Source organism: Limanda limanda, chromosome 13 (assembly GCF_963576545.1).
Source record: "Limanda limanda chromosome 13, fLimLim1.1, whole genome shotgun sequence".
Classification (NCBI taxonomy): Eukaryota; Metazoa; Chordata; class Actinopteri; order Pleuronectiformes; family Pleuronectidae; genus Limanda; species Limanda limanda.
Window position 1 is genome coordinate 5,992,143 of NC_083648.1, and position 26,160 is coordinate 6,018,302.

Below are 26,160 nucleotides of genomic sequence, written 5' to 3' on the forward strand. Positions count from 1 at the left end.
TACACAAATACATCTGCAACTGAAGTATGCATAACGCTTATAAGTACAAATACCACAAGTGTTAAAAAATATATATACTGCTTATCATACGTAAAAGTATCATCTGCAAAATAAAGTACCAAAAAATAAATGTGCTTGTCCTGCAGAAGAAAGTACCTCGCCCTTGAGTTGACTGACATTATTTTTACATTTACAAGGTGATTAATGGACTTGTGAAGAAGGAAAACACAACTTTAACATGTACACACAGTTGTGTTACAGCTGCTCAGCTGGTTATTAGGAACACCTAACAAAAACTGATGCAGTCTAATGTTGAGTGCTTGTATTGTGTTCATTTCTATCACTGAGAGGAGGAAGTAAACATCTTTATGTAAAGCACAAGGCAGCAACAGAGCAATTCATCTTACAAAATCATCAGGCAATTAAATCAACACCCCTGGACTTTATTCTTTTTATCAATGTAGGATTTATTACAGGACAGTTAAAGCCAACCAAAAGAAAAGCTATTAACTGAGTGTGTGAATACATATATTTATTTTTTCTTTATTGAATTGGGCATCCCACCATACTTTAAGAAGAGTGAAAGTAACTAAGTTCAACTTGGCGTCAATCAAATTTAATACTTAAAAATAACCCTAACCCTAAGTTTATTACAGTCAACTCTCATCTGAATAATAAGTGGTAGAGCCAGATCTCTAAGGCAGTGCTGCCAAGTCGTTGTTCTTGTAAATGACTTGTGGTAAAAACTATATGTCTCAGTTTAGTTTCAGCACTGAACTCCACCTCCTGTGAGGAGATTTACCTGAAAAACCAAACTCAGGGCAAAAGATGACTCATAATAGAAATGTCAAAACTAGGCTGTAAACATTGAAAACTTTATATAAAACAGAATATGGTATATACCGTATATTTTGTATTTGAGATTATACTGCAGGAGAGATTATGTCAAAGATTAACAAAAGATAGTTTAACCAAAGGTGAAACAACCTCCTATGCTCTTAAATAAAACAGTAAAACATTAAATATATGCAAATTTATGACATGAATTTCAAGATACTCTCGAATAAAAGTGACGCATTTATGAAGTCCCTTCAGTCAAATTCGTTTTTTATGTAAATATTAAATTTGGTTAAATACTGCGCCACAGGTTTTACAACTCCGGCTTTTATTTTGAAAACAACCCTCTTCCCAGACGAAGCGAGGTGACAGGTGCGCATGCGCAACGGCAGCACACGTTGTTGTGGACGTGAAAGTTTGTGAAGACGCAGATAATCGTGACTGAGCAGCTTGTTTCCAGTGATCACCCCCCCACAGTGTGTCTCCTGTGTGTGTGTCCGTGGGGAACGTGTGTGTCACCGCAGAAGAGAGACACGTTTCCCCCAGGAAACAGCTGCAGTTTGAGGGGAAGCTAACAGGCGAGCTAACAGGCTAGCTGGGCAGCAGCATGGCGGCGGTGCTGGAGCTCATCGTCGGGAGCTACGAGCAGGTCGTCCTCGGTTACCGGGTGACAACCGACGACAAGGTGAGCTGTTGGTCTGTTGATGTGTGTAATTGTGTAGTTGTTGTGCAGTTGTGTGACTGATCTGTGACGTGTTTCCTGTTCTCTGGCTCTTAACTGACTGAAACGGTCACTTGAGGTTGATGCTGCTCAGCTTTTCACCTTCAATGATAGAGAGTTCGATTCTCTTCAGGCAGATGATGGGTTGTGGTTTCATGCATGAAGCGATAAAAAAGGCAAACTTCTATATTTTTACATTAAGCATACAGGTATAAGTGGTAATCTTCTTTAAATGATGTCATCAAGAACATTCCGAAAACATTCCCATGAAGAGTAGCCTTTTCCTAAGAAACCAAAATGAGGCATAAACTTTCCTTTACTAAGATTCTATATGGAGGTGAGCCCTGGGGAAAGCCAGAGCTACAGTCCTGGTTGAACTATCTTGTTGAAAAACAAAAAAACCAGACACTTAATAATGAGCTATTCAGTGATAGAGAGTTTGATTCTCTTCAGGCAGATGATGGGTTGTGGTTTCATGCATAAAGCGATAAAAACTCCCGTTCAGTCATTTCCTCCTCGTGTCAGCATCTAACCCGTTATTCCTCTGGATGCTTGGTTTCTGCAGGAGTGGACGGCCAAGGCAAACTTCTATATTTTGACATTTAGCATACAGGTATAAGTGGTAATCTTCCTTAAATGATTTCCCAAAAAAAACAAAATCCAAGAAACCAAAATGAGGCATAAACTTTCCTTTACTAAGATGCTGTATGGAGGTGAGCCCTGGGGAAAGCCAGAGCTACAGTCCTGGTTGAACTTTCTTGTTGAAAAAAAAAAAACAGACACTTAATAATGAGCTATTCAGTGATGGAGAGTTTTATTCTCTTCAGGCAGATGATGGGTTGTGGTTTTATGCATAAAGTGATGAAAACTCCCGTTCAGTCATTTCCTCCTCGTGTCAGCATCTAACCCGTTATTCCTCCGGATGCTTGGTTTCTGCAGGAGTGGACGGCCAAGGCAAACTTCACACACCACGCCCACACTGCGTCCATATCGTCTCTGGCGGCCAGCGAGCGGTTCGTGGTGACGGGAAGCAAAGACGAGACCATCCAGCTGTACGACATGAAGAAGAAGACGGAGCACGGCGCCCTGCTGCATCACGACGGTGAGAATCCCAGCAACAGACGTTTTAAAGCCTCCACCCTTAATCCGTAATCCCCACGTTGTGGTCTGAAAACATCTGGCTCACACTCCCCTGTAATCACGTAGGCTCCATCACCTGCCTGGAGTTCTACGGGACGTCCCATCTGCTGAGCGGAGGAGAGGATGGACTCCTGTGTGTGTGGGGCACGAAGAAGTGGGAGTGTCTGAAGTCCATTCACGCTCACAAGAAAGTGGTGTTTTTGAGTATATGTGTATTACTGTTGTGTTGTGTTGTGAATAGGGTTGCAAAGGGGCGGAAAGTTTCCGGTAAATTTCCGGAAACTTTCCGGAAACTTTCCATGGGAAGTTAAGCTCGGGAATTTGGGGAATTTCGTAAAAAAAAAAAAAAAACTACGCAAATTAAACGCTGAGCAATAAAAACATCATTCAAAACTCTATTTTAAAGATGTATGGAATGCAGCACACACTACACGTTGAGTTTCAACCCTCCACTGTGCATTCTTCCATCACATGCACAGATAATTCCCAGCATCCTTCACACAACAGCAAGGCTATTGAGGCCTGCTTTTTACATACTTTTTTCTCATCTTATTCTACAGAACAATGTCACGTGCACTATCTCATGTGTGGAAACATTTCACCCCATCCAATGTAGAAGGAAAGGCTGTGTACATTTGCCAATACTGTGCAAAGACCTATGTAAAGAATGACACAAAGATGCAGAAGCATATTAAGTCAAGTGCCCAAAGTTTCCTCAGGGCTAAAATCAGCCTATAACAAAACAAAATGTTTATATTCATGTCTGTATATGACAAGGTAAATACAGTTTGTATAAATTATACACAAAATTTCCAGTTTATCCACGTTAATTCCTGTTAATTCCCGTATGTTCCCGTTAATTCCCGTATATTCCCGTTATTCCCATGGAAAGTGTCCAACTTTGAATATTCCCGGAATTTTGCAACCCTAGTTGTGATGCACAGGAAGACTCAAATTATTCATCCTCTTGTTTTTTCTGCAGAGGTCAGGTGACGTCGCTGTCCGTCCATCCGTCTGGGAAACTCGCACTGACAGTCGGGACCGATAAGACGCTCAGGTAAAACCCACGGCTCTGCTCTAGCAGGTGTTTAACTCAACAGAGATAAGTCACAAGTGACTGTTACACATTTTTGTTTTAATCTTTGTAGAACCTGGAATCTGACTAATGGAAGATCGGCCTTCATCAAAAACATAAAACAGAGTAAGTTTCTTTGTGTGTTTTAATGAACTGAGATATTTGTAAGTTTGAATTGATCCTGGACTCATTTGTTTTCTCTGTTCACTTTTAACAGCTGCACACATTGTCAGGTGGTCTCCAGATGGAGATAAATATGTGGTGGTGGTAGATGACGAGGTGAACATCTACGACCTGGAGACGGCGTCGGTGACGGGAACAATCACGAACCCCAAAAGAATCTCGTCTGTAAAGTTCTTAAATGTAAGTTCTGTGAATACTTACACAAACTGTGGCTTCTCTTAGTGATGTAGAGACAGTTGTGGTGATTGTTTTATGAGGCCTGGTATTGAAGATTAACAATATACCACATGTAAGATAACATGTTTCATTGTGTTTGTTTTTCAGAACTCCCTCCTGGCCGTCGCAGGAGATGATGAGATTGTGAGGTTGTGTGAATTGGAAAAACTGAAATGTGTGTGTGAGTTCAAGGCTCATGAAACCAGGTAATTACTCTTTAATTTATTTATTTCACAGTCCACCTCCATGTAGGGATGGGGAAAAAATCGATTCAGTTACAAATCGCGATTCTTGTGAATGACGATTTTAAATCGCCATGCTGCCTCGCAAATCAATTTTTAAAAAATTTAAAAAAAAAAACATCTAAACATACCCAAGCACTAGCTTTGTATCGCCTTCATGCAAACAACAATAGCCTACTTTTTGTTTATTTCAAAGTTTATATTTTAAGTAAACTTATAATCATTCTATTTAATTTACCTTTTATTTATTGTTTAAAAGTAGCCTAGATGGCTTACATTTCTTAATCTGTCAGTTTGTGTGCAGTTGACAGGGGCTATACAATAATAGGGCACATTTTTATTTATTTTCTCTATTGGCTGCCCGGCAGTCATTAAGTCAATGTTAATATTTGAAATAAAACTCGTAAAGCTCTAAGTGAAATTGATTGTGTTGTACTTGAAGGTATAATTCAACATTTTTCCATGGTCCATTATTTAAAAAAAAAAAAATAACCAAAAGAAATCCCAGGAAATCGAAATATCGAATTGCAATACTTACAGAATCGCAATACCCAGAGAATCGCAATACATATCGTATCGCAACCTAAGTATCGTGATAGTATCGTATCGGGAGGTCCCTGCCGATTCCCGTCCCTACCTCCATGTGTGTCTGAAAGTATTTTGTAAAATGTATTTTTGAATTTGATGTCCAACGTTTACAAACTTACACCAACTCTCCTTGTTGTGGTGTCAGGGTGAAAGCAGTGGACAGTTTTATGATGGAGGATTACTGCGTGTTGGTGACGGCTTCCAATGACGGATTGATCAAGATGTGGAAGCTCCACCTGAAAGAGGCACGTCTGTGTTGTTGTTTGTAAACAGTTTGGGAGAAGAAGCCATTTACATTTTATTTCAACCAATTCTTTTACACATTTACATTTGCAGCAAATGTGTGTGTTTCAATTCATAAGATTATCATTTATCAAGTTTCTTAATCCTAACTCTGTAAATGATATAACAAGCTTTCAATAAACACAATTCTGCGAAACAAAGAAGATTAAAAAGACACAGTTACCTGCTGAGCTGCCGATCATCCACTGACCAACCGCTGTCGTCCCGCAGGAGCTGGAACCTCCCACCCTCCTCGTGGAAGTGAACACCTCGGCCCGGCTGACGTGCCTCGCCGTGTGGAAACCTTCATCGGTGCAGCCGCCCGCTGAGGAACCAGCAGCTGCTGCGACGACATCTGAAGGTGACGACCGGACGTTCATCTCACAGGATCATTGTGTTGTTAAAGAGAAACCAGACATGAGCTGGGACAGGGAGTGTTTATGTTGAAGGAGGTGAAATGAGAACATCATGATCTCAACCTTTACACTCACCTGAGCTTGTATCCACTCAGCAGTTCGTATTGACAGTCAATGCAGCTTGAGGTTGAATATATGAATATTTACAGTGTACACAAGAAAACAAGCTCCCAATGAGTAACTTAGTAGAACAACATGGATTTATGTTTAATTCTCTTCCACTAAATAAGTACAAAGCCTCTATATTTCACGTCCTGGTTCTGTCTGTGTCTCGTTAACACTCATCATCTGCCTCCCTCTGTCCACAGAACTCGCTCGAGAGCTTTTAAAGACCAAGAGAGTTCGAATTGCGACGGAAGTAGTCGTTCTGGAAGACGAGAGCAAACCCAGAAAGAAGAAGAAAAAGGCCGTTGGAAAATGAAATGAGCAGCAATAAAGAAAACATCTTTCAAAAATGTACATGCACTCTTTTATATATGTGAACTATTTTTTTTGTTGCACATGCTGGTACCTGGAATGGACACTGGGAGGTGCTACACACCATGTTTCACAGCTCTCAAGATCTGACTGTTCTTGAGATCCAATATTTTTGCTGTTGATACCGAAGGGAAAAATTCTATTTGTTAGATATCATTAGATTCCAGTTATCCAGCCGTCATCCTGACTAGTCTCACTAAGAGTTACTACTTATATCAGAAGACTCACTAAGCTACATATAAGGTTTTGTTGAGTGTCCCCAAGTAAAGAGCAGATACTTGTGTCTGTGTTTGCTCAGGTTCCTCTGCAGATTCTAACTCGTCTGTCGTTCTTCTCAGAGTCAGGTCTGGTTCCTTTCCAGGTTCAATAATCTTTGTTTTGATGTATATGTTCATCTTTTACCTCGTCTGACAATTCAAATCAATAAGAACAAGATAAGGGAGAAGGGCAATTAGACAGTTCATTGGCTTTCCGTTGACTCGGAGAACCTATTAAAAGAAGCATTTATGTTTTTTATTAATCCCAGAAAAAGATAAATATTCAAATAAATAACAAGACCCGACAAACAAAAATCAAGGGGCATTATGAAAAAGTTTTGCATTTAGTGGCCAATTTCAAATTTTTTTTTTTGAGGTATTGTACCAGGGCTTACATCAGATCAACTTCCAATTGGAATGGAAACAACAATTAAACTCCTAATTTCTAGAACTGCAGAGCGGCACTGAGCGGGCCACAGAGATGGGGACATCACAGCTGTCCCTGAATTTAACAATCCTGCTGTTTGACATTTACCATCATTCATGTCAACGAGGGCTCCTCCGCCATCACTGCTTCACTGTCCGTGTGTGTGAGTGTAATGCTGCGTTCCAGACGACTCGTATTTCAGATATTGTGACCTGAAATTGCCCAGTTCCGACTTCACGTCAAACGTAACAAACATCTCTGACTGTGAGAAGCTGATTAATTTGTCTCATGATGAGACAATTCAACTGTAGCCAGTGCAGCCTCCGTTCGTACAGAAACAAAGAGGAGGAGGGCGAGGATGCCATTATCTTTTTATTAGAGTTTTATTCTTAGAAACACATTCAATACATAAAGGAGAACACACACTGTCATTGAATCTCACAAACCAAGAAACCATTGTCTTAAAACAAACATATTTAATGATCTAGTTAAGAACACACATTCATACGGTGCAAGGAACACACTTTAACCTTAAAATGACATGAAGGACTTTATGAAAAATAGATAAATTATGTAGAAACAAGATATTTTAACACAAATCTTTCGTGTTATTCAATGAGTTATATTTTCTAGGGACATAAAACTGTTAATAGTCTACTTAAATATTAAATATGAATATGTATAATATGAATATCTGCTGATATATCCTAATAAATCTTTTGTTGCAAAAGTTGCAACTGAATCACTTCTCTCCTTTATTAATCCTCAAGTATCGTACAATAGGACTGAATCTTAAAGGGGTCATATTATGAAAATTCCACTTTTGTAGTGCTTCTACACGTTAATTTTGGGCTCTAGCTTTGCTACCGTCCCAAAAACCGTCCCACCTGACTCTGGTTCAAAACGATATGGTTGCAAGATTGTATCGTCGTCTCCAGTAGCCATATTTCTACAGAGGTTATGGATAGCTAAAAATCTGGGTCTCTGTATCTTGTGAAGCAGAGGTGAGGGGGGTGAGAGGGGGGCGGGGCACTCAAAACAGGTCAATCTGAGGGCTGTTGTAAAAAGGATGCTGTTTTAACTGATCCTTGTGGTATTTTGACCAAAATATTTTACAGACATTTCATTAAGACCCCAATGAACCATATCAACTGCGGTAAAATGGGCATAATATGTCTCCTTTAACTCTTTAACCACACTCAGAGGAACTAGACTGTTTCTCATCTGTATGAATTCTCATGTGTGTATTTAGAGTTGACCTTTGGATAAATCTTTTACCACACTCAGCGCAACTAAACGGTTTCTCACCTGTATGTATCCTCATATGTGTATTTAGATCGCACCTTTGGTTAAATCTTTTACCACACTCAGAGCAACTGCACGGTTTCTCTCCTGTATGAATCTTCATATGTGAATTTAGATGTGATCTTTGGTTAAATGTTTTACCACACTCAGAGCAACTAAACGGTTTCTCACCTGTATGAATCCTCATATGTGCATTAATATGTGACCTGTGGTTAGATGTTTTACCACACTCAGAGCAACTAAACGGTTTCTCTCCTGTATGAGTCATCATATGTGTATTTAGATTTGATCTTTTGTTAAATCTTTTACCACACTCAGAGCAACTAAACGGTTTCTCTCCTGTATGAGTCATCATATGTGTATTTAGATTTGATCTTATGTTAAATATTTTGCCACACTCAGAGCAACTAAATAGTTTCTCTCCTGTATGAAGCCTCATATGTGTATTCAGATTGCCCCTTTCGGTAAATCTTTTGCCACACTCAGGGCAACTAAATAGTTTCTCTCCTGTATGAAGCCTCATATGTGTATTCATATTGCCCCTATGTTTAAATCTTTTACCACACTCAGAGCAACTAAACGGTTTTTCTGTCTTACATCCCATATCACTTGGAGGCTGTTTGTTATTTCTTGTATTTAAACCTGTCTGAGTTTCCCTGGTCTCCATCCAATCATCCTCACTGACTTCAGTCTCAGAAGAGTCAGTCTTGTCCTCAGGACCTGGTTGTAAACGTCCATCAGGTCCTGAGTTCCTGGCAGGTTCTGGTCCTCGAGAGTCCGCTCTGTTCCCCTTCGTCTCACTCGGATGAAGCTTTGATGATTTAAGTTTCTCTTCATCTTCTTCACTCTTCACAGCGACAGGAGTCAATGTGAACTTGATATCAGGCTCCTCCAGTCCTTGAAGCTGGTGTCCATCCTGATTGGTCCACGGTTCCTCCTGTTCCTCTTTAATGTGGGGGGGATCTGGGTCCTTCTTGTCCACAAGGGGGCTCCACTGCAGCTCCTCAGGGGGAACTTCTACTTTAATCACCATCAGTTGTAAACGTCCACCAGGTCCTGAGTTCCTGGCTGGTTCTGGTCCTCCACAGTCCGCTCTGTTCTCCTTCGTCTCACTCGGATGAAGCGTTGACGATTTAAGTTTCTCTTCATCTTCTTCACTCTTCACAGCGACAGGAGTCAATGTGAACTTGATATCAGCCTCCTCCAGTCCTTGAAGCTGCTGTCCAACCTGATTGGTCCATGGATCCTCCTGTTCCTCTTTAATGTGGGGGGGCTCTGGGTCCTCCTGGTCCACAAGGGGGCTCCACAGCTGCTCCTCAGAGGGAACCTCTTCTTTAATCACCAGCAGTTGCTGGATGTCTGCAGGACACACTGAAACACAAATACACACGTTTATCATTTCAGATTTTCCTAAAGTGTTTTGAAAAACTTGTGTTGTGTCGTTTGATGTCGACAGTTGTGATTTTTGAAGAGTCACATTCAGGAAGAAGAGATGTTGAGGTTGTTTACAGTTGGTGTAACGACGCAGCTCGTAAAGGAAGCAGCATAAAATGAGTTTCTGGTAAAACAGTTTTTCATTCACAGCAGCAGGTTTTCTGCACAGACTCGTTCACAACAGCATCAAATCCTCCTCATTATTCAGGTGAGAGGTGGAGCAGCCGGGTGCAGCAGACAGAGACAGGAAGTGGCGTATTAACTCCGCTGCTTGAGCTGATGCTAGCTAACTTTAGCCTGTGAGTGGTTCCTCTTCGATTATGGAGATAAATCATAATCACGATTATTTTGGACAATATTGAAATCACGATTATTCAAACGATTACTTTTGAGTTTGAAAACATGATGCATTTATTCAGTATTTCTCTCCAAAAAAACATTTTGTAAATGAGAACTTTGAAATTTCCTATCATTATTAAATGTCCCCATCTGCCCCCCCACCACGAGCACACAAGCAGACAGACAGAGAGAGAAAGAGAGGGGTGGGGGATGGCTATGAGGACCATCGTCATTTACCCCCGAACCCCGACATTGAACGGGTAATGGAGAATGGCGCTGCGCGGCGCGGACGCTACATTGTGTGGTTCTAATCCTCTTCGGATTCTTTGAATCCGAAGTGTTCCCATACAAGAGAAGTTTTTCTGCCCTTTTTGTCGATCAGACGGGGACTGCTCTCCCTCTGCCATTTTCCACCCGCGCTGTTTTTTAAATACCGCCGGTCACCACAAACACAACTCGCCTCCTTCACTTTACAGCTGCTTGAAAGTGAGTGCCAGTCAGCAGGGCCGCGTTGAATGCTTTGAAGAATTTTGTCGATGACATTGGAGCGCATGAGGAGTCCACTGCTCTTCTTCAAGTAGGAGGTCGGAATATCTGAGTTGCCTGAATGCAGCAAAGCGAGGATGTTAGCAGCTGTAGAAAGCATCCCGGAGTTATACTCTACAAGCCCCGCTGAAAGACCAGCAGCTAGCCGCTGAGAGCTAGCTGGATTTGATGGTTCTCGACCTCTCAGTCTGGTTGTTGTCACTTCCTCACTCCCAGAACCCCTCACCCAGACCCGGGTCTCTCTGGGTTCCCTCCCAGTAGACTGAGGGTCCGTGTGCGGACATGAAGCCGAGCTCCACAGCTAGCCTCCGGAGCTAGCAGAAGCTAGCTCCAAAGCTAGCCTCTGCTAGCTCCAAAGCTAGCCCCTTTGGACCCAGACAAAGCCGGGTCTGGTTGAGGGGTTCCGTATATTCAGTATAAGCCCCAGGAGCACGGTAAACTGCAGCAAGTATGATTGGCTGTTGGTGTTTCTTGGATTGGTGTGCAAGACATTCAAATGAGTTGTAGCTGAGTTTAGGTTTAGGATTAATTGATAGACTGGAGTTAAAAATAGCTGCAAATCCACCTCCTCGGCCGAATTCTCTGTGAACGTGTGAATTTATATGACTGGGGGGAGTAGATTCATTTAGACTGACATATTCATCAGGATGCAGCCACGTCTCAGTTAAAGGCAATAAATCTATGTTGTAATTAGGGTTGCAAAATTCCGGGAACATTCAAAGTTGGAAACTTTCCATGGGAATTCACGGGAATAAACTGGAAATGTTGTGGGTAATTTATACTAACTGTATTTACCTCGTCATTTACAGACATAAATACAAACATTTTGTTTTGTCATAGGCTGATTTGAGCCCTGAGGAAACTTCGGGCACTTGACTATATGCTTCTGCATCGTTGTGGCATTCTTAACATAGGTCTTTGCACAGTATTTGCAAATGTACACAGCCTTTCCTTCTACATTGGATGAGGTGAAATGTCTCCACACACGAGATAGTGCACGTGGCATTGTTCTGTAGAATAAGATGAGAAAAAAGTTTGTAAAAAACCGCTAATGCAATGCCAGAGATATAAATAGGTAGCCAAACAATTGGAATCGTCTGTAAACATATTTTAGAATTGATAGTTAAATCAATGGAAATAGGCAAGATGAACAGATGAACAATCCTCAATCAGCATGCTAATATATTTTCCCCAGTAATATCCTCGAAACTGACCTGACTCGTCCTGCACACTACAGCAGGCCTCAATAGCCCTGCTGTAGTGTGCAGGATGCTGGGAATTATCTGCATGTGATGGAAGAATGCACAGTGGAGGGTTGAAACTCAACATGCAGCGTGTGCTGCATTCCATACATCTTTAAAATAGAGTTTTGAATGATGACTAGTTCATTAACTATAATAGCTTTTGATGAAAGTGATCTAATGTTTAAAAGAGCACCTTTCAAAGTCTCAGTTTCCTGCGTTTATGCAGAGGTTGTGTTAATTTGAATTAGATTTTAGTGTTGAGTTCTGGCTCTGTTATTGTTTAATATAAATAATTTAGTCAGAAGGTGGACAGACACGATCTCTATGGGGTTGTGTGACTGATCCAGAGAGAGCAGAGAAGTGTGTAGCACTGCAGCTCTGCTTCCTGGTCCCAACTCTGGGTTGTCATGTGACACACTGGGTAATATTCCTCGATAAGAGAGCTGCTCCATCCCAAGTGGGATGAACGCGTCTCTTCTAACAAGACCAGGTTTCCTCCAAAAAGTTTGCCAATTATCTATAAAGCCCGGAACCGTATACAGGACAGCACCTGGACAGCCAGCGGGTAAAAGACAACATGCGGCTCAACATGTCCTCACCTGTTGTGTTAGGGCAGTGGTTCTCAAACTTTTTCTGTCATGCCCCACTTTGGGTCTAAAATATTTTTCATTCCCCACCTGCTCCCCCGCCCCAACAAATTGGGCCAAGTTTAACATGTGTATTTACATAACATACACATGAACATTAAATCCACATTACTTTCATGAATTTCTGACAAAAAGTTGTTTGAAAAATCCCTTTTCAAACTACTTTTTGTGACCTTATGCGCTTATTCCAACAAATCGTGCCATAACTTTGCTTAAATTCAACATAATTAAAGTACTTTTGGTGACATTTATCACTACATCCCTCCATCAGTCTGTACTTTTTCAATAATAGAGAAAAAATGTATTCAATTAAAATCACTTTCTTACAAAGATGATAAAGCTCAACCAAACAGAACACATGCATGTGACTGGGGTGTAGTGTTTCTAAGTGTCTTCTTAATTTGTTTGGTCTCATAGAGTTTTCACTTTTCAGACTTGTTTGTCCCTGACCGGCTGCTTCACGTGAACGAGCTCTGATCTCCTGTGTGTGTCTCTGAGCGAGTGAGTAGGGGCGGGGCGGAGCCCCGGGCCTGAGCGTGTGCACAAAACTGCACAGGGAGCCGCTGCAGAGGGGCTGAAGCCGCGGGCTGCCGACCACTGGCTAGGGCGAAAGAGTGATTTGTTTACTGCTCCGGCGTAAAAGAGATGCAGACGTCAAAACAGTAGTTCGGCTATAATATTAGTTCCACCTCACATTTCCTCCTCCCGGTCGCGCAGTTTGAGAACCACTGTGTTAGGGAGAGGGCCAGAGGAAACTACTGTGTCCTGCATCGTTTCTGCAAAAGCACCGACTCAACATTAACTTCAGTGACCTCCGACCTGCGAAGCTGGGAGTCGTTGCTGCCGACGTGAATTATGATTTTACTGTATTTACGTTTAGTTCCAGCCAGCAGCTTCAGTTTGGATTCGATGCCCCGGCTCTGGTCCCTGGGATGCAGCTGACTGTGGTCGCTGGAGAATCTGTTTGAACCGTGAGCTGGTGGCTCTTTAATCGTGGGCTCTTTAAGGGTAGCACTGTGCCCCCTCCGGACCGTCACCCAGCTGCCCTGGGCTCCCGGCTGCACGGGGCAGGTCCAGGGACTGCTAACTGAGGCTAAGCTACGTGCTAAGCTAGGTAGCTCCGCGGTGGCTAAGCTAACTACAGCTAACGGAGCTTCTAAGCTGCGGAGCCGAGCTTCCAAGTCGTTGAGCCTCTCCTCCATCGCTACCAACACACTGCATTTATTACATGTAGCAGTACTGTTAATGGAGGCGGAGGAGTCAGTAAACATGAGACACTCGGAGCAAGAGAGAGAGAGAGAGAAGCCATCGCTGCTGTATCAGCCTGTTAGACTACGAGGCTGAGCTCACACAGAACACAGAGTCACTGAGCACCAGAGAGGAGGGGCTGGGATGTGTGGCTGTTTAACTACAGACCGGTGATTGTAGCCGGAGTGATGCAGAGAAACAGCTGTTAGCAGAGGAGCTAGTTCAGAGAGCGACCAGCGGCAGCGAAAAACAGGAAATGACGCAGCACGCTTACCGTAATGACGTAATCATAACATTTACTCTTACCAGTAGAAGCTTATCAAATGAATATGAGTAGAATTGAGTTCAGCCTGTTGGTCCGGCCCTCCACAACATGAATCCCCCCCCCTGCTCCCGGGACTGACCTGCTCTGTGCAGCCGGACTTCGGGCTGCATCACGGCATCGAGCAGCCTCCTCTGGCGGCAGATCTCCAGCTCGGTCCGCTCCACTCGCTCCTCGGACTCTAACAAGGTTTCCTCAAGTCCCGCGAGGATCTGCTCTTCCGCCGCCGCGAGCCGCTCGGTGAGCATCGCTCTCAGCTCCGGGACTCGAGCCTTTCCTCCTCCTTCCTCCACCTGCAGCAGGAAGTCTTCAGCGGCAGCGCGGATCCGCTCATGTACCAACACCCGCGGCAGCTGCATGGCGGCCATGTTGCTCCTCTCTGAGGGGACAAAGACCATAGATATATATATATAAAGACTAGATGTCTCGTTCGACCGAGCCGGACGTCACCACATGGCGGCCATCTTTCTACGGGGCATCTCGCTCACCCATAACATTGTGTTGGTAGTGGTAAAAAAACATAACTTGCTCAATTTTCAACCGATTTTTAAACGATCTGGTTTGTTATAAACGTCAGAGATGTAGTTATGACACTGAATAAATTATTAATTTTTCAAGAAAATAACTTAATTATTCATAAGAAAGCCGTGTCATATCTATGTGTGTTTTAATGAACTGAGATATTTGTAAGTTTGAATTAATCCTGGACTAATTTGTTTTCTCTGTTCACTTTTAACAGCTGCACTCATTGTCATGTGGTCTCCAGATGGAGATAAATATGTGGTGGTGGTAGATGACGAGGTGAACATCTACGACCTGGAGACGGCGTCGGTGACCGAAACAATCACGAACCCCAAAAGAATCTCGTCTGTTAAGTTCTTAAATGTAAGTTCTGTGAATACTTACACACACTGTGGCTTCTCTTAGTGATGTAGAGACAGTTGTGGTTGTGATGATTGTTTTTTACGAGGCCTGGTTTTGAAAATAACAATAAACCACATATAAGATAACATGGATGTTGTATTGTGTTTGTTTTCAGAACTCCCTCCTGGTCGTCGCAGGAGATGTTGAGATTGTGAGGTTGTGTGAATTGGAAAAAATGAAATGCATGTGTGAGTTCATCCTACCCGACATCCTAACCCTGTAAATGATATAACAAGCTTTAAATAAACACAATTCTGCGAAACAAAGAAGACTAAAAAGACACAGTTACCTGCTGAGCTGCCGATCATCCACTGACCAACCGCTGTCGTCCCACAGGAGCTGGAACCTCCCACCCTCCTCGTGGAAGTGAACACCTCGGCCCGGCTGATGTTCCTCGACGTGTGGAAACCTTCATCGGTGCAGCCGACCGCTGAGGAACCAGCAGCTGCTGCGACGACATCTGAAGGTGACGACCGGACGTTCATCTCACAGGATCATTGTGTTGTTAAAGAGAAACCAGACATGAGCTGGGACAGGGAGTGTTTGTGTTGAAGGGGGTGAAATGAGAACATCATGATCTCAACCTTTACACTCACCTGAGCTTGTCTCCACTCAGCAGTTCGTATTTACAGTCAATGCAGCTTGAGGTTGAATATATGAATATTTACAGTGTACACAAGAAAACAAGCTCCCAATGAGTAATTTTCTAGAACAACATGGATTTATGTTTAATTCTCTTACACTAAATAACTACAAAGCCTCTATATTTCACGTCCTGGTTCTGTCTGTGTCTCGTTAACACTCATCATCTGCCTCCCTCTGTCCACAGAACTCGCTCGAGAGCTTTCAAAGACCAAGAGAGTTCGAATGGCGACGGAAGTAGTCGTTCTGGAAGACGAGAGCAAACCCAGAAAGAAGAAGAAAAAGGCCGTTGGAAAATGAAACGAGCATCAATAAAGAAAACATCTTTCAAAAACTTACATGCACTCTTTTATATATGTGAACTATTTTTTTTGTTGAACATGCTTGTACCTGTAATGGACACTGGGAGGTGTTACACACAATGTTTCACAGCTTTCAAGATCTGACTGTTCTTGAGATCCAATATTTTTGCTGTTGATACTGAAGGGAAAAATTCTATTTGTTAGATATCATTAGATTCCAGTTATCCAGCCGTCATCCTGACTAGTCTCACTAAGAGTTACTACTTATATCAGAAGATTAACTAAGCTACATATAAGGTTTTCTTGAGTTTCATGAAGTAAAGAGCAGATACTTGTCTCTGTGTTTGCTTGGGTTCCTCTGCAGATTCTAACTCGTCTGTCGTTCTCAGAGTTAGGTCTGGTTCCTTTCCAGGTTCAATAATCTTTGTTTTGATGTATATGTTCATCTTTTACCCCGTCTGACAATTCAAATCAATAAGAACATGATAAGGGAGAAGGGCAATTAGACAGTTCATCGGCTTTCCGTTGAGTCAGAGAACATATTAAAAGAAGCTTTTATGTTTATTATTAATCCCAGAAAATCATTGAAATAAATAAGACAATCAAACCTAATGTCACCAATGATACATAAGTCAGTTAAACAGACACCACCATTGCTCAGTTTCTTTTCATAGATGAGATTCATCATTATCATTCTCCTAGAGTTGCAATTACAAATTAAGGGAACAAATTGTTTCATCAACAAAGGCACTGGAAAAGGTACACTGTGTTGAGCTTTACTCTTCTTGAAGCTGTGCCTAACAAAACACACTAGACAGAACCAAGTACATTCTTATATCAAACTTTTGCAAACAAAAAATCAAATACGAGACCCCCGGAACGCATTCACATTTGTCACACCGATCTATCATGACCAGACAAACAAAAAAGTCTCAAGGGGAATTATGAAAAACGTTTTGCATTTAGTGGCCATTTTCCACATTTTTACTTTGAGGTACTTGTACCAGGGCTTACATCAGATCAACTTCAAAATGGAATGGAAACAACAATTAAACACTCAAATTACAATTTCTACAATTTCAAGGACTGCAGACCTTTTCTAGGACTGCACTTTTTATTAGACTTTTATTCTTGGAAACACATTCAATACATAAAGGAGAACACACACTGTCATTGAATCTCACGAACCAAGAAACCATTGTCTTAAAACAAACATATTTAATCATATGAACTAGGTAAGAACACATTCATACGGTGCAAGGAACACACTTTAACCTTAACATGACATGAAGGACTTTATGAAAAATAGATAAATTATGTAGAAATCAGTAGAAACAAGATATTTAAGCACAAATCTTTCCTGTTATTCAATGAGTTATATTTTCTAGGGACATAAAACTGGTAATAGTCTACTTAAACCAGTGAACTATGAATATGTATTATATGAATATCTGCTGATATGTCCTAATAAATCTTTTGTTGCAAAAGTTGCCACTGAATCACTTCTCTCTTTTATTAATCCTCACATGTCTCGTACGATGGGACTGAATCTTAAAGGGGACATATTATGAAAATTCCACTTTTGTAGTGCTTCTACACGTTAATTTGGGTCTCTAGCATGTCTACCGTCCAAAAACTCTGAAAAAAAATATCTTCCGCGATTTGTTGTGGTTCCTCTGGAAAAAAAACAATACGCTAGATGGCGTCGAATGGGATTACGACCAGAACACACGTCATAGTCACACTACACGGCTCGGCTCCAACGGCCCGGCCAGCTCGCGGAACGGCCCGCCGGTCAGCTCGCGGTCCCGTCTCTCCCCAGAGCCAGGCTTCGGCCCACCTCACCCTGGTTCAAAACGATATGGTTGCAAGGTTGTATCTTTGTCTCCAGTAGCCGTATTTCTACAGAGGTAATGGATAGCTAAAAATCTGGGGGCTTGTATCTCGTGAAGGAGGGAGGAGGGGGTTGAGGGGGGTGAGCGGGGCACTCAAAACAGGTCAAATTGAGGAGGGCTGTTTTAGACAGGGTAAAAAGGGTGCTGTTTTAAATGACCCTTGTGGTATTTTGACCAAAATATGTTATTCATTTCATTAAGACCCCGATGAACAATATAAACTGTGGTAAAATGGGCATATAATGTCTCCTTTAAATCTTTAACCACACTCAGAGAAACTTAACTGTTTCTCTATTGTATGAATCCTCATATGTTTACTTAGATTTGACCTGTGGTTAAATCTTTTGCCACACTCAGAGCAACTAAACGGTTTCTCTCCTGTATGAATCATCATATGTTTATTTAGACTGCCCCTTTCGGAACATTTTCTGCCACACTCAGGGCAACTAAACGGTTTCTCTCCTGTATGAATCCTCATATGTTTATTTAGATCGCCCCGTTTGATAAATCTTTTACCACACTCAGAGCAACTAAACGGTTTGTCTCCTGTATGAATCCTCATATGTGCATTTAGATGTGATCTATGGTTAAATGTTTTACCACACTCAGTGCAACTAAACGGTTTCTCACCTGTATGAATCCTCATATGTGCATTTAGATTTGAACTTTGGGTAAATCTTTTGCCACACTCAGTGCAACTAAACGGTTTCTCTCCTGTATGGCTCCTTATATGTGCATTTAGATGGCCCCTATGGTTAAATCTTTTAGCACACTCAGTGCAACTAAACATTTTTTTTTCTGTCTTACATCCCATATAATTTAGAGGCTGTTTGTTGTTTCTTGTATTTAAACCAGTCTGAGTTTCCCTGGTCTCCATCCAATCATCCTCACTGACTTCAGTCTCAGAAGAGTCTTCAGTCTTGTCCTCAGGACCTGGTTGTAAACGTCCATCAGGACCTGAGTTCCAGACTGGTTCTGGTCCTCCACAGTCCGCTCTGTTCTCCTTCGTCTCACTCGGATGAAGCTTTGACGATTTAAGTTTCTCTTCATCTTCTTCACTCTTCACAGCGACAGCAGTCAATGTGAAATTGATATCAGCCTCCTCCAGTCCTTGAAGCTGCTGTCCATCCTGATTGGTCCACGGATCCTCCTGTTCCTCTTTAATTTGGGGGGGCTCTGGGTCCTTTTGGTCCACAAGGGGGCACCACTGCTGCTGCTCAGAGGGAACCTCTTCTTTAATCACCATCAGTTGCTGGACATCTGCAGGACACACTGAAACACAAATACACACATTTATCATTTCAGAGTTTCCTAAAGTGTTTAGAAAAACTTGTGTTGTGTGGTTCAATGTCGACTGTTGTGATTTTTTAAAGATCACATCAGAGACAGGAAGTGGCGTATTAACTCTGCTAATGGAGCTGATGCTAGCTAACGTTAGCCTGTGAGCGGTTCCTCCTCGATTATGGAAATAAATCATAATCACGATTATTTTGGACAATATTGAAATCACGATTATTCAAACGATTACTTTTGAGTTTTAAAACATGATGCATTTATTCAGTATTTCTCTCCAAAAAAACACTTTGTAAATGAGAGAGAAACAGAGGGGTTGGGGATGGCTATGAGGACCATCATCATTTACCCCCGAACACCTACAGTTGCAATCAGAAATATTCAACCCCCTCACCTCAATAGACATTATAGTGATGTGGACGACAGATAATTACAATAAATGACAAAAAACCTCATCAAACAACAAAAGATATTTACTGATGCGTACTTAAGTTATTTTGACAACAGACGTTTACTTAACTTTGAAGTTAAAATTAAAAATGTAACTCTTTCAACACATGTGCATGTTCAGTATTATTCAACCCCCAGCTTCAGGAATTTGTGGCACATCCTCTAGCTTTTATAACTTCTAACAAACGTTTTCGGTAAGTACAGACAAGCTTTTTACACCTCTTGATTGGAATCTTTGCCCATTTTTTACGTGAAAAAGCCTCTAGCTCAGTGATGTTTGATGGCTTCTGTGCTGCAACTGCCTTTTTTTGAATCCCACCAAAGATTTTCAATCAGATTTAAATCTGCTGACTGAGAAAGCCACTCCAGGACGTTCCAGGATCTTTTTCTCAACAAAGCTTTGGCTGACTTGGAGGTGGGCTTTGGATCATTGTCTTTCAGGAAAGTCTAATGATCACACAGGTTCAATTTGTCAACAAAAGGCATCACATTCCTCTTTAAAATGGCCTGGTATTTCTGTGAATCCATGATGCCATGTACACGATCAAGATTGCTAGTTCTTGCCGCAGAAAAACAGCCCCATATCATCTTTGCCCAACCTCCATGCTTGACTTTGGGGATGGTATTCTGCTTGTCATAAGCCTGGCCTTTCGCACTTACATACCGCTGGTCCATACGTCCAAACAGTTCCAGTTTGGTTTCATCAGTCCATAGAACTGTCACCCAAAACTCAGTAGTCTTATCCAAATTCCTCATGGCATATTCTAGTCGACTTTTGATGTTCCTTGTGGTCAAGAGCTGAGTGCGTCTTGGAGATGGCCATGGAGTCCTTGTGTATTCAGTGCACGTCTTATAGTTGCCACTGAAGCACTTGTACCAGCCTTCATCAGGTCATCCTGTAGGTGTCTTGCACATAAACCCGTCACACAGGGGTTTATCTGAGTTGTTCTGACTAAGTTTCTGATGGCCCTTGATGAAATGATGGCTTTCTTCCACGGCCAGGCAGGTTTGCAGCTGCTCCATAAGTTTTAAACTTCTTTATAATGCTCCCAACTGTGTCTCTTGGAATATACTTTTTTGGGGAAATCTTCTTCTACCCAAGGCCTTTCAGGTGTGATGAAATAATTTCCTCTCTCAGCTTTTATGCACGCTCCTTTGTCTTTCCCATGATTGCAACTTACCTTGAATACCTTCATGGGTGGGGTTTATATACGCATCACAGCTGAAGCAAATGAAGGATCATTATAGAGTTCCCAAAGGCTTAATTATGTTTCATCTCCACTTTAGGACAAAAAAAACTGTCAGACAGCGTTTAAAACAACAATATCATATAGGGGTTGAATAACTGTGACATGGCTATCTTAACAAAATATACTGCTACACACAAATACTACATCATGCATTTTCCGTGTTTATTTTCTGTATCACTCAACTCATAAAGAAGTAATCCAAAGCAGAATTTTGCTCTTTGAGCAAGATTCTGCCAACTTTAATTGATAAATCCTTAAAATCTTTGGGGGGTTGAATACTTCTGATTGCAACTGTACATTGAACGGTTTACATACAACAACAAGCGGAGAATCGCGGGCTGACCGGCTCGGAGAAATGCGGGTCCGGTGTGAACAGCAGGCGGCTGCGTGCTGTGCGGTCGCTACATTGTGTGATTCTGCTCCACGTCAGATTCTTCGAATCCGAAGTGTTCCCATACAAGAGAACTTTTTCCACCCTTTTTGTCGATCAGACGGGGCTGCCCTCCCTCTGCCATTTTCCACCCGCGCTCTTTTTTAAATACCGCAGGTCACCACACACACAACTCGCCTCCTTCACTTTACATCTGCTTGAGAGTGAGTGCCAGTCAGCTGGGCCGTGTTGAATGCTTTGGGGGAAGGACTGAATTGCACATGCAATTTCAGAAAATCGTTTCAACTTGTTTATATTAGTTTGGAGATGGTTTGACCCAAAGATCGAAATTTGATTAATTGCACAGCCCTACACTTAGGCTATCTTTATTAGGGATGGGCATAATTAATCAACGATGGATTAATTGATAATTAAGAATTTTGTCGATGACATTGTTTTGTCAGACAAAATTCTGTTGCGTTCACTGCCAACACTGCGAAGCTATACGTCTCCATGAGCGCTTGAGGAGTCCACTGCTCTTCTTCAAGTCGGAGGTCGGAACATCCGAGTTGCCTGAACGCAGCACAGTGAGGATGCTAGCAGCTGTAGGAAGCAGCCCGGAGTTATACTCTACAAGCCCCGCTGAAAGACCAGCAGCTAGCCGCTGAGAGCTAGCTGGATTTGAAGGTTCTCGACCTCTCAGTCCAGTTGTTGTCACGTCCTCACTCCCGGAACCCCTCACCCAGACCCGGGTCTGTCAGGGTTCCCTCCCAGTAGACTGAGGGTTCGTGTGCGGACATGAAGCCGAGCTCCACAGCTAGCCTCCGGAGCTAGCAGAGGCTAGCTCCAAAGCTAGCCCCTTTGGACCCGGACAAAGCCGGGTCTGGTTGAGGGGTTCCGGGAGTGAGGACGTGACAACAACCAGAGTAAGAGGTCAAGAACCGTGAAATCCAGCTAGCTCTCAGCGGCTAGCTGCTCTCTCAGCGGGGCTTAAGAGTACAACAGCGCATATTTTCAAGTGCAACCATTGATCGGATCCCGTTTAACTGCCGCAAGAGTTGTTCATCTTGCAATAAAGATCTCAATGAGGAAACACGCTGTATTTTCTCTATTTTCACTCCATTTTAACAGCCTATAAATAGTGAATTTTAATATAAAAATATTAACGATTTATCGAAAAAATTTGTCATTAACACTCCTGACAATCGAATAAGACAATTTAATTGAATACCCATCCCTAATCTTTATTATTGTCAACATGAATAGTAAGGTCACCAACAATAATAATGCTATCGGTCTTTAGGACTAGGTTTGATAAAACTCTGGAAATTCCGTAAAAAATTCAGTATAAGCCCCAGGAGCACGGTAAACTGCAGCAAGTATGATTCGCTGTTGGTGTTTCTTGGATTGGTGTGCAAGACATTCAAATGAGTTGTAGCTGAGTTTAGGTTTAGGATTAATTGATAGACTGGAGTTAAAAATAGCTGCAAATCCACCTCCTCGGCCGAATTCTCTGTGAACGTGTGAATTTATATGACTGGGGGGAGTAGATTCATTTAGACTGACATATTCATCAGGATGCAGCCACGTCTCAGTTAAAGGCAATAAACCTATGTTGTAATTAGGGTTGCAAAATTCCGGGAACATTCAAAGTTGGAAACTTTCCATGGGAATTAACGGGAATATACGTGAATTAACAGGAAGAAACTGGAAATGTTGTGGGTAATTTATACTAACTGTATTTACCTTGTCATTTACAGACACAAATACAAACATTTTGTTTTGTCATAGGCTGATTTGAGCCCTGAGGAAACTTCGGGCACTTGACTATATGCTTCTGCATCGTTGTGGCATTCTTAACATAGGTCTTTGCACAGTATTTGCTAATGTCCACAGCCTTTCCTTCTACATTGGATGGGGTGAAATGTCTCCACACACGAGATAGTGCACGTGGCATTGTTCTGTAGAATAAGATGAGAAAAAAGTTTGTAAAAAAACGCTAATGCAATGCCAGAGATATAAATTGTTAGCCAAACAATTGGAATCGTCTGTAAACATATTTTACAATTGATAGATAAATCAATTGAAATAGGCTAGATGAACAGATGAACAATCCTCAATCAGCATGCTAATATATTTTCCCCAGTAATATCATCGAAACTTACCTGATTCGTCCTGCACTTTTGACTTTTGCAGAGGTTGTTTTAATTTTAATTAGATTTGAGTGTGTAGTTCTGGCTCTGTTATTGTTTAATTTAAATCATTTAATCGGACGGTGGACAGACACGATCTCTACGGGGTTGTGTGACTGATCCAGAGAGAGCGCAGAGAAGTGTGTAGCACTGCAGCTCTGCTTCCTGGTCCCAACACTTTTTCAATAATAGAGAAAAAATGTATTCAATTAAAATCACTTTCTTACAAAGATGATAAAGCTCAACCAAACAGAACACATGCATGTGACTGGGGTGTAGTGTTTCTAAGTGTCTTCTTAATTTGTTTGGTCTCATAGAGTTTTCACTTTTCAGACTTGTTTGTCCCTGACCGGCTGCTTCACGTGAACGAGCTCTGATCTCCTGTGTGTGTCTCTGAGCGAGTGAGTAGGGGCGGGGCGGAGCCCCGGGCCTGAGCGTGTGCACAAAACTGCACAGGGAGCCGCTGCAGAGGGGCTGAAGCCGCGAGCTGCCGACCACTGGCAAGGGCGAAAGAGTGATTTGTTTACTGCTCCGCCGTAAAAGAGATGCAGACGTCAAAACATTAGTTCGGCTATAATATTAGTTCCACCTCACATTTCCTCCTCCCGGTCGCGCAGTTTGAGAACCACTGTGTTAGGGAGAGGGCCAGAGGAAACTACTGTGTCCTGCATCGTTTCTGCAAAAGCACCGACTCAACATTAACTTCAGTGACCTCCGACCTGCGAAGCTGGGAGTCGTTGCTGCCGACGTGAATTATGATTTTACTGTATTTACGTTAAGTCCCAGCCAGCAGCTTCAGTTTGGATTCGATGCCCCGGCTCTGGTCCCTGGGATGCAGCTGACTGTGGTCGCTGGAGAATCTGTTTGAACCGTGAGCTGGTGGCTCTTTAATCGTGGGCTCTTTAAGGGTAGCACTGTGCCCCCTCCGGACCGTCACCCAGCCGCCCTGGGCTCCCGGCTGCACGGGCAGGTCCAGGGACTGCTAACTGAGGCAAGGCTACGTGCTAAGCTAGGTAGCTCCGCGGCGGCTAAGCTAACTACAGCTAACGGAGCTTCTAAGCTGCGGAGCCGAGCTTCTAGGTCGCTAAGCCTCTCCTCCATCGCTACCAACACACTGCATTTATTACATGTAGCACTACTGTTAATGGAGGCGGAGGAGTCAGTAAACATGAGACACTCGGAGCAAGAGAGAGAGAGAGAGAAGCCATCGCTGCTGTATCAGCCTGTTAGACTACGAGGCTGAGCTCACACAGAACACAGAGTCACTGAGCACCAGAGAGGAGGGGCTGGGATGTGTGGCTGTTTAACTACAGACCGGTGATTGTAGCCGGAGTGATGCAGAGAAACAGCTGTTAGCAGAGGAGCTAGTTCAGAGAGCGACCAGCGGCAGCGAAAAACAGGAAATGACGCAGCACGCTGACCGTAATGACGTAATCATAACATTTACTCTTACCAGTAGAAGCTTATAAAATGAATATGAGTAGAATTGAGTTCAGCCTGTTGGTCCGGCCCTCCACAACATGAATCCCCCCCCCCCCTGCTCCCTGGACTGACCTGCTCTGTGCAGCCGGACTACGGGCTGCATCACGGCATCGAGCAGCCTCCTCTGGCGGCAGATCTCCAGCTCGGTCCGCTCCACTCGCTCCTCGGACTCTAACAAGGTTTCCTCAAGTCCCGCGAGGATCTGCTCTTCCGCCGCCGCGAGCCGCTCGGTGAGCATCGCTCTCAGCTCCGGGACTCGAGCCTTTCCTCCTCCTTCCTCCACCTGCAGCAGGAAGTCTTCAGCGGCAGCGCGGATCCGCTCATGTACCAACACCCGCGGCAGCTGCATGGCGGCCATGTTGCTCCTCTCTGAGGGGACAAAGACCATAGATATATATATATAAAGACTAGATGTCTCGTTCGACCGAGCCGGACGTCACCACATGGCGGCCATCTTGCTACGGGGCATCTCGCTCACCCATAACATTGTGTTGGTAGTGGTAAATAACCATAACTTGCTCAATTTTCAACCGATTTTTTTAACGGTTTGGTTTGTTATAGATGTCAGAGATGTAGTTATGACAATGCATAAAGTATTCTTTTTTTTTAGAAAATAACTTAATTATTCATAAGTATGCAGTGTCATATCTACATCTCTGACATTTATAACAAACCAAACTGTTTAAAAATCGGTTGAAAACTGAGCAAGTTATGGTTATTTACCACTACCAACTAGGGTTGCAAAATTCTGTGAATATTCAAACTTGGAAACTTTCCATGGGAATTAACGGGAATTAACGGGAATAAACTGGAAATGTTGGAGATAGTTTATACTAACTGTATTTGGGTAGTTGACAAATAAGGGTGAAACAGTATTTTTTTAATAAAGTTCTAATGAGGATTACAGTTTTATGAAATTATAATGTTCAAATGCTGAATTTTTTTAAACTGCTAGTGTTCCTCGGATTTTTTGTATAATTTCATTGCGGTGTGACCGGCCGTCACACCGCAGGACATTTTCGTCATTTTGAGTCATTGCTATACAAGACTGACCTTAGCTATTATGCTAACTGAATAATAACACAGTTTAACCTTAACATGTTTAATTAAGTTTAAAAAAAAAAAATGTGAAATTTTTTTTTTTTAAACAAATTTTTAACTACAGCCGTCACACTACAGGAAATTCGAAAAATCACACATTCATTTTCTGATTGAAAGAGTGAAATTTATGAAATTAATCAGAGGTTAACAGTCACCTTTCAACATACACAGTACATTCCAACATCTGGGGGGCTTCCTGGTAGTGGAATAAACTAAGGGCCCCTATAGTTGTCCATGTAACTGCCGTTTCAAAAATCTGATTTTCCATGTCACGCCACAGGACATTATTTGTGTTACGAAAGTTATTTTGCTG

At 42.4% G+C, this 26,160-nt stretch overlaps 3 protein-coding genes across 3 annotated transcripts; 1 reads left to right on the forward strand and 2 right to left on the reverse strand.

Annotated features, from left to right (window-relative positions):
• Positions 1-1,216: 1,216 nt before the first annotated feature.
• On the forward strand, positions 1,217-6,159 carry pak1ip1 (PAK1 interacting protein 1). The gene is made up of 10 exons (XM_061084292.1): positions 1,217-1,522; positions 2,498-2,660; positions 2,765-2,892; positions 3,688-3,755; positions 3,847-3,899; positions 3,991-4,136; positions 4,281-4,378; positions 5,148-5,247; positions 5,516-5,645; positions 6,009-6,159. Exons 1-10 carry the CDS (start codon positions 1,445-1,447, stop codon positions 6,119-6,121), a joined length of 1,077 nt encoding a protein of 358 aa, XP_060940275.1. The 5' UTR covers positions 1,217-1,444; the 3' UTR covers positions 6,122-6,159.
• A 1,397-nt stretch (positions 6,160-7,556) lies between these two features.
• Positions 7,557-9,285, reverse strand: LOC133017975 (gastrula zinc finger protein XlCGF8.2DB-like). Its single transcript, XM_061084249.1, has one exon. The coding sequence runs from the start codon at positions 9,197-9,199 to the stop codon at positions 8,051-8,053; it is 1,149 nt and encodes a 382-aa protein (XP_060940232.1). The 5' UTR covers positions 9,200-9,285; the 3' UTR covers positions 7,557-8,050.
• A 7,087-nt stretch (positions 9,286-16,372) lies between these two features.
• LOC133017969 (zinc finger and SCAN domain-containing protein 21-like) lies at positions 16,373-25,114 on the reverse strand. Its single transcript, XM_061084241.1, has 2 exons — positions 24,819-25,114; positions 16,373-18,981 (listed from the first exon to the last, which is right to left on the reverse strand). Exons 1-2 carry the CDS (start codon positions 25,102-25,104, stop codon positions 17,969-17,971), a joined length of 1,299 nt encoding a protein of 432 aa, XP_060940224.1. The 5' UTR covers positions 25,105-25,114; the 3' UTR covers positions 16,373-17,968.
• Between the last annotated feature and the right edge of the window lie 1,046 nt (positions 25,115-26,160).

Excerpts from the sequence above, each read along its gene's own strand:
- pak1ip1 (XM_061084292.1), top strand. The coding sequence starts at position 1,445 with ATGGCGGCGGTGCTGGAGCTCATCGTCGGGAGCTACGAGCAGGTCGTC. Across the intron at positions 1,523-2,497 it reads GGGTGACAACCGACGACAAG|GAGTGGACGGCCAAGGCAAA; the intron begins GTGAGCTGTTGG and ends TGGTTTCTGCAG. Across the intron at positions 2,893-3,687 it reads TTCACGCTCACAAGAAAGTG|GTGACGTCGCTGTCCGTCCA; the intron begins GTGTTTTTGAGT and ends TGCAGAGGTCAG.
- LOC133017975 (XM_061084249.1), bottom strand. The coding sequence starts at position 9,199 with ATGGTGATTAAAGTAGAAGTTCCCCCTGAGGAGCTGCAGTGGAGCCCC.
- LOC133017969 (XM_061084241.1), bottom strand. The coding sequence starts at position 25,104 with ATGGCCGCCATGCAGCTGCCGCGGGTGTTGGTACATGAGCGGATCCGC. Across the intron at positions 18,982-24,818 it reads AGTCCGGCTGCACAGAGCAG|TGTGTCCTGCAGATGTCCAG; the intron begins GTCAGTCCAGGG and ends TTTGTGTTTCAG.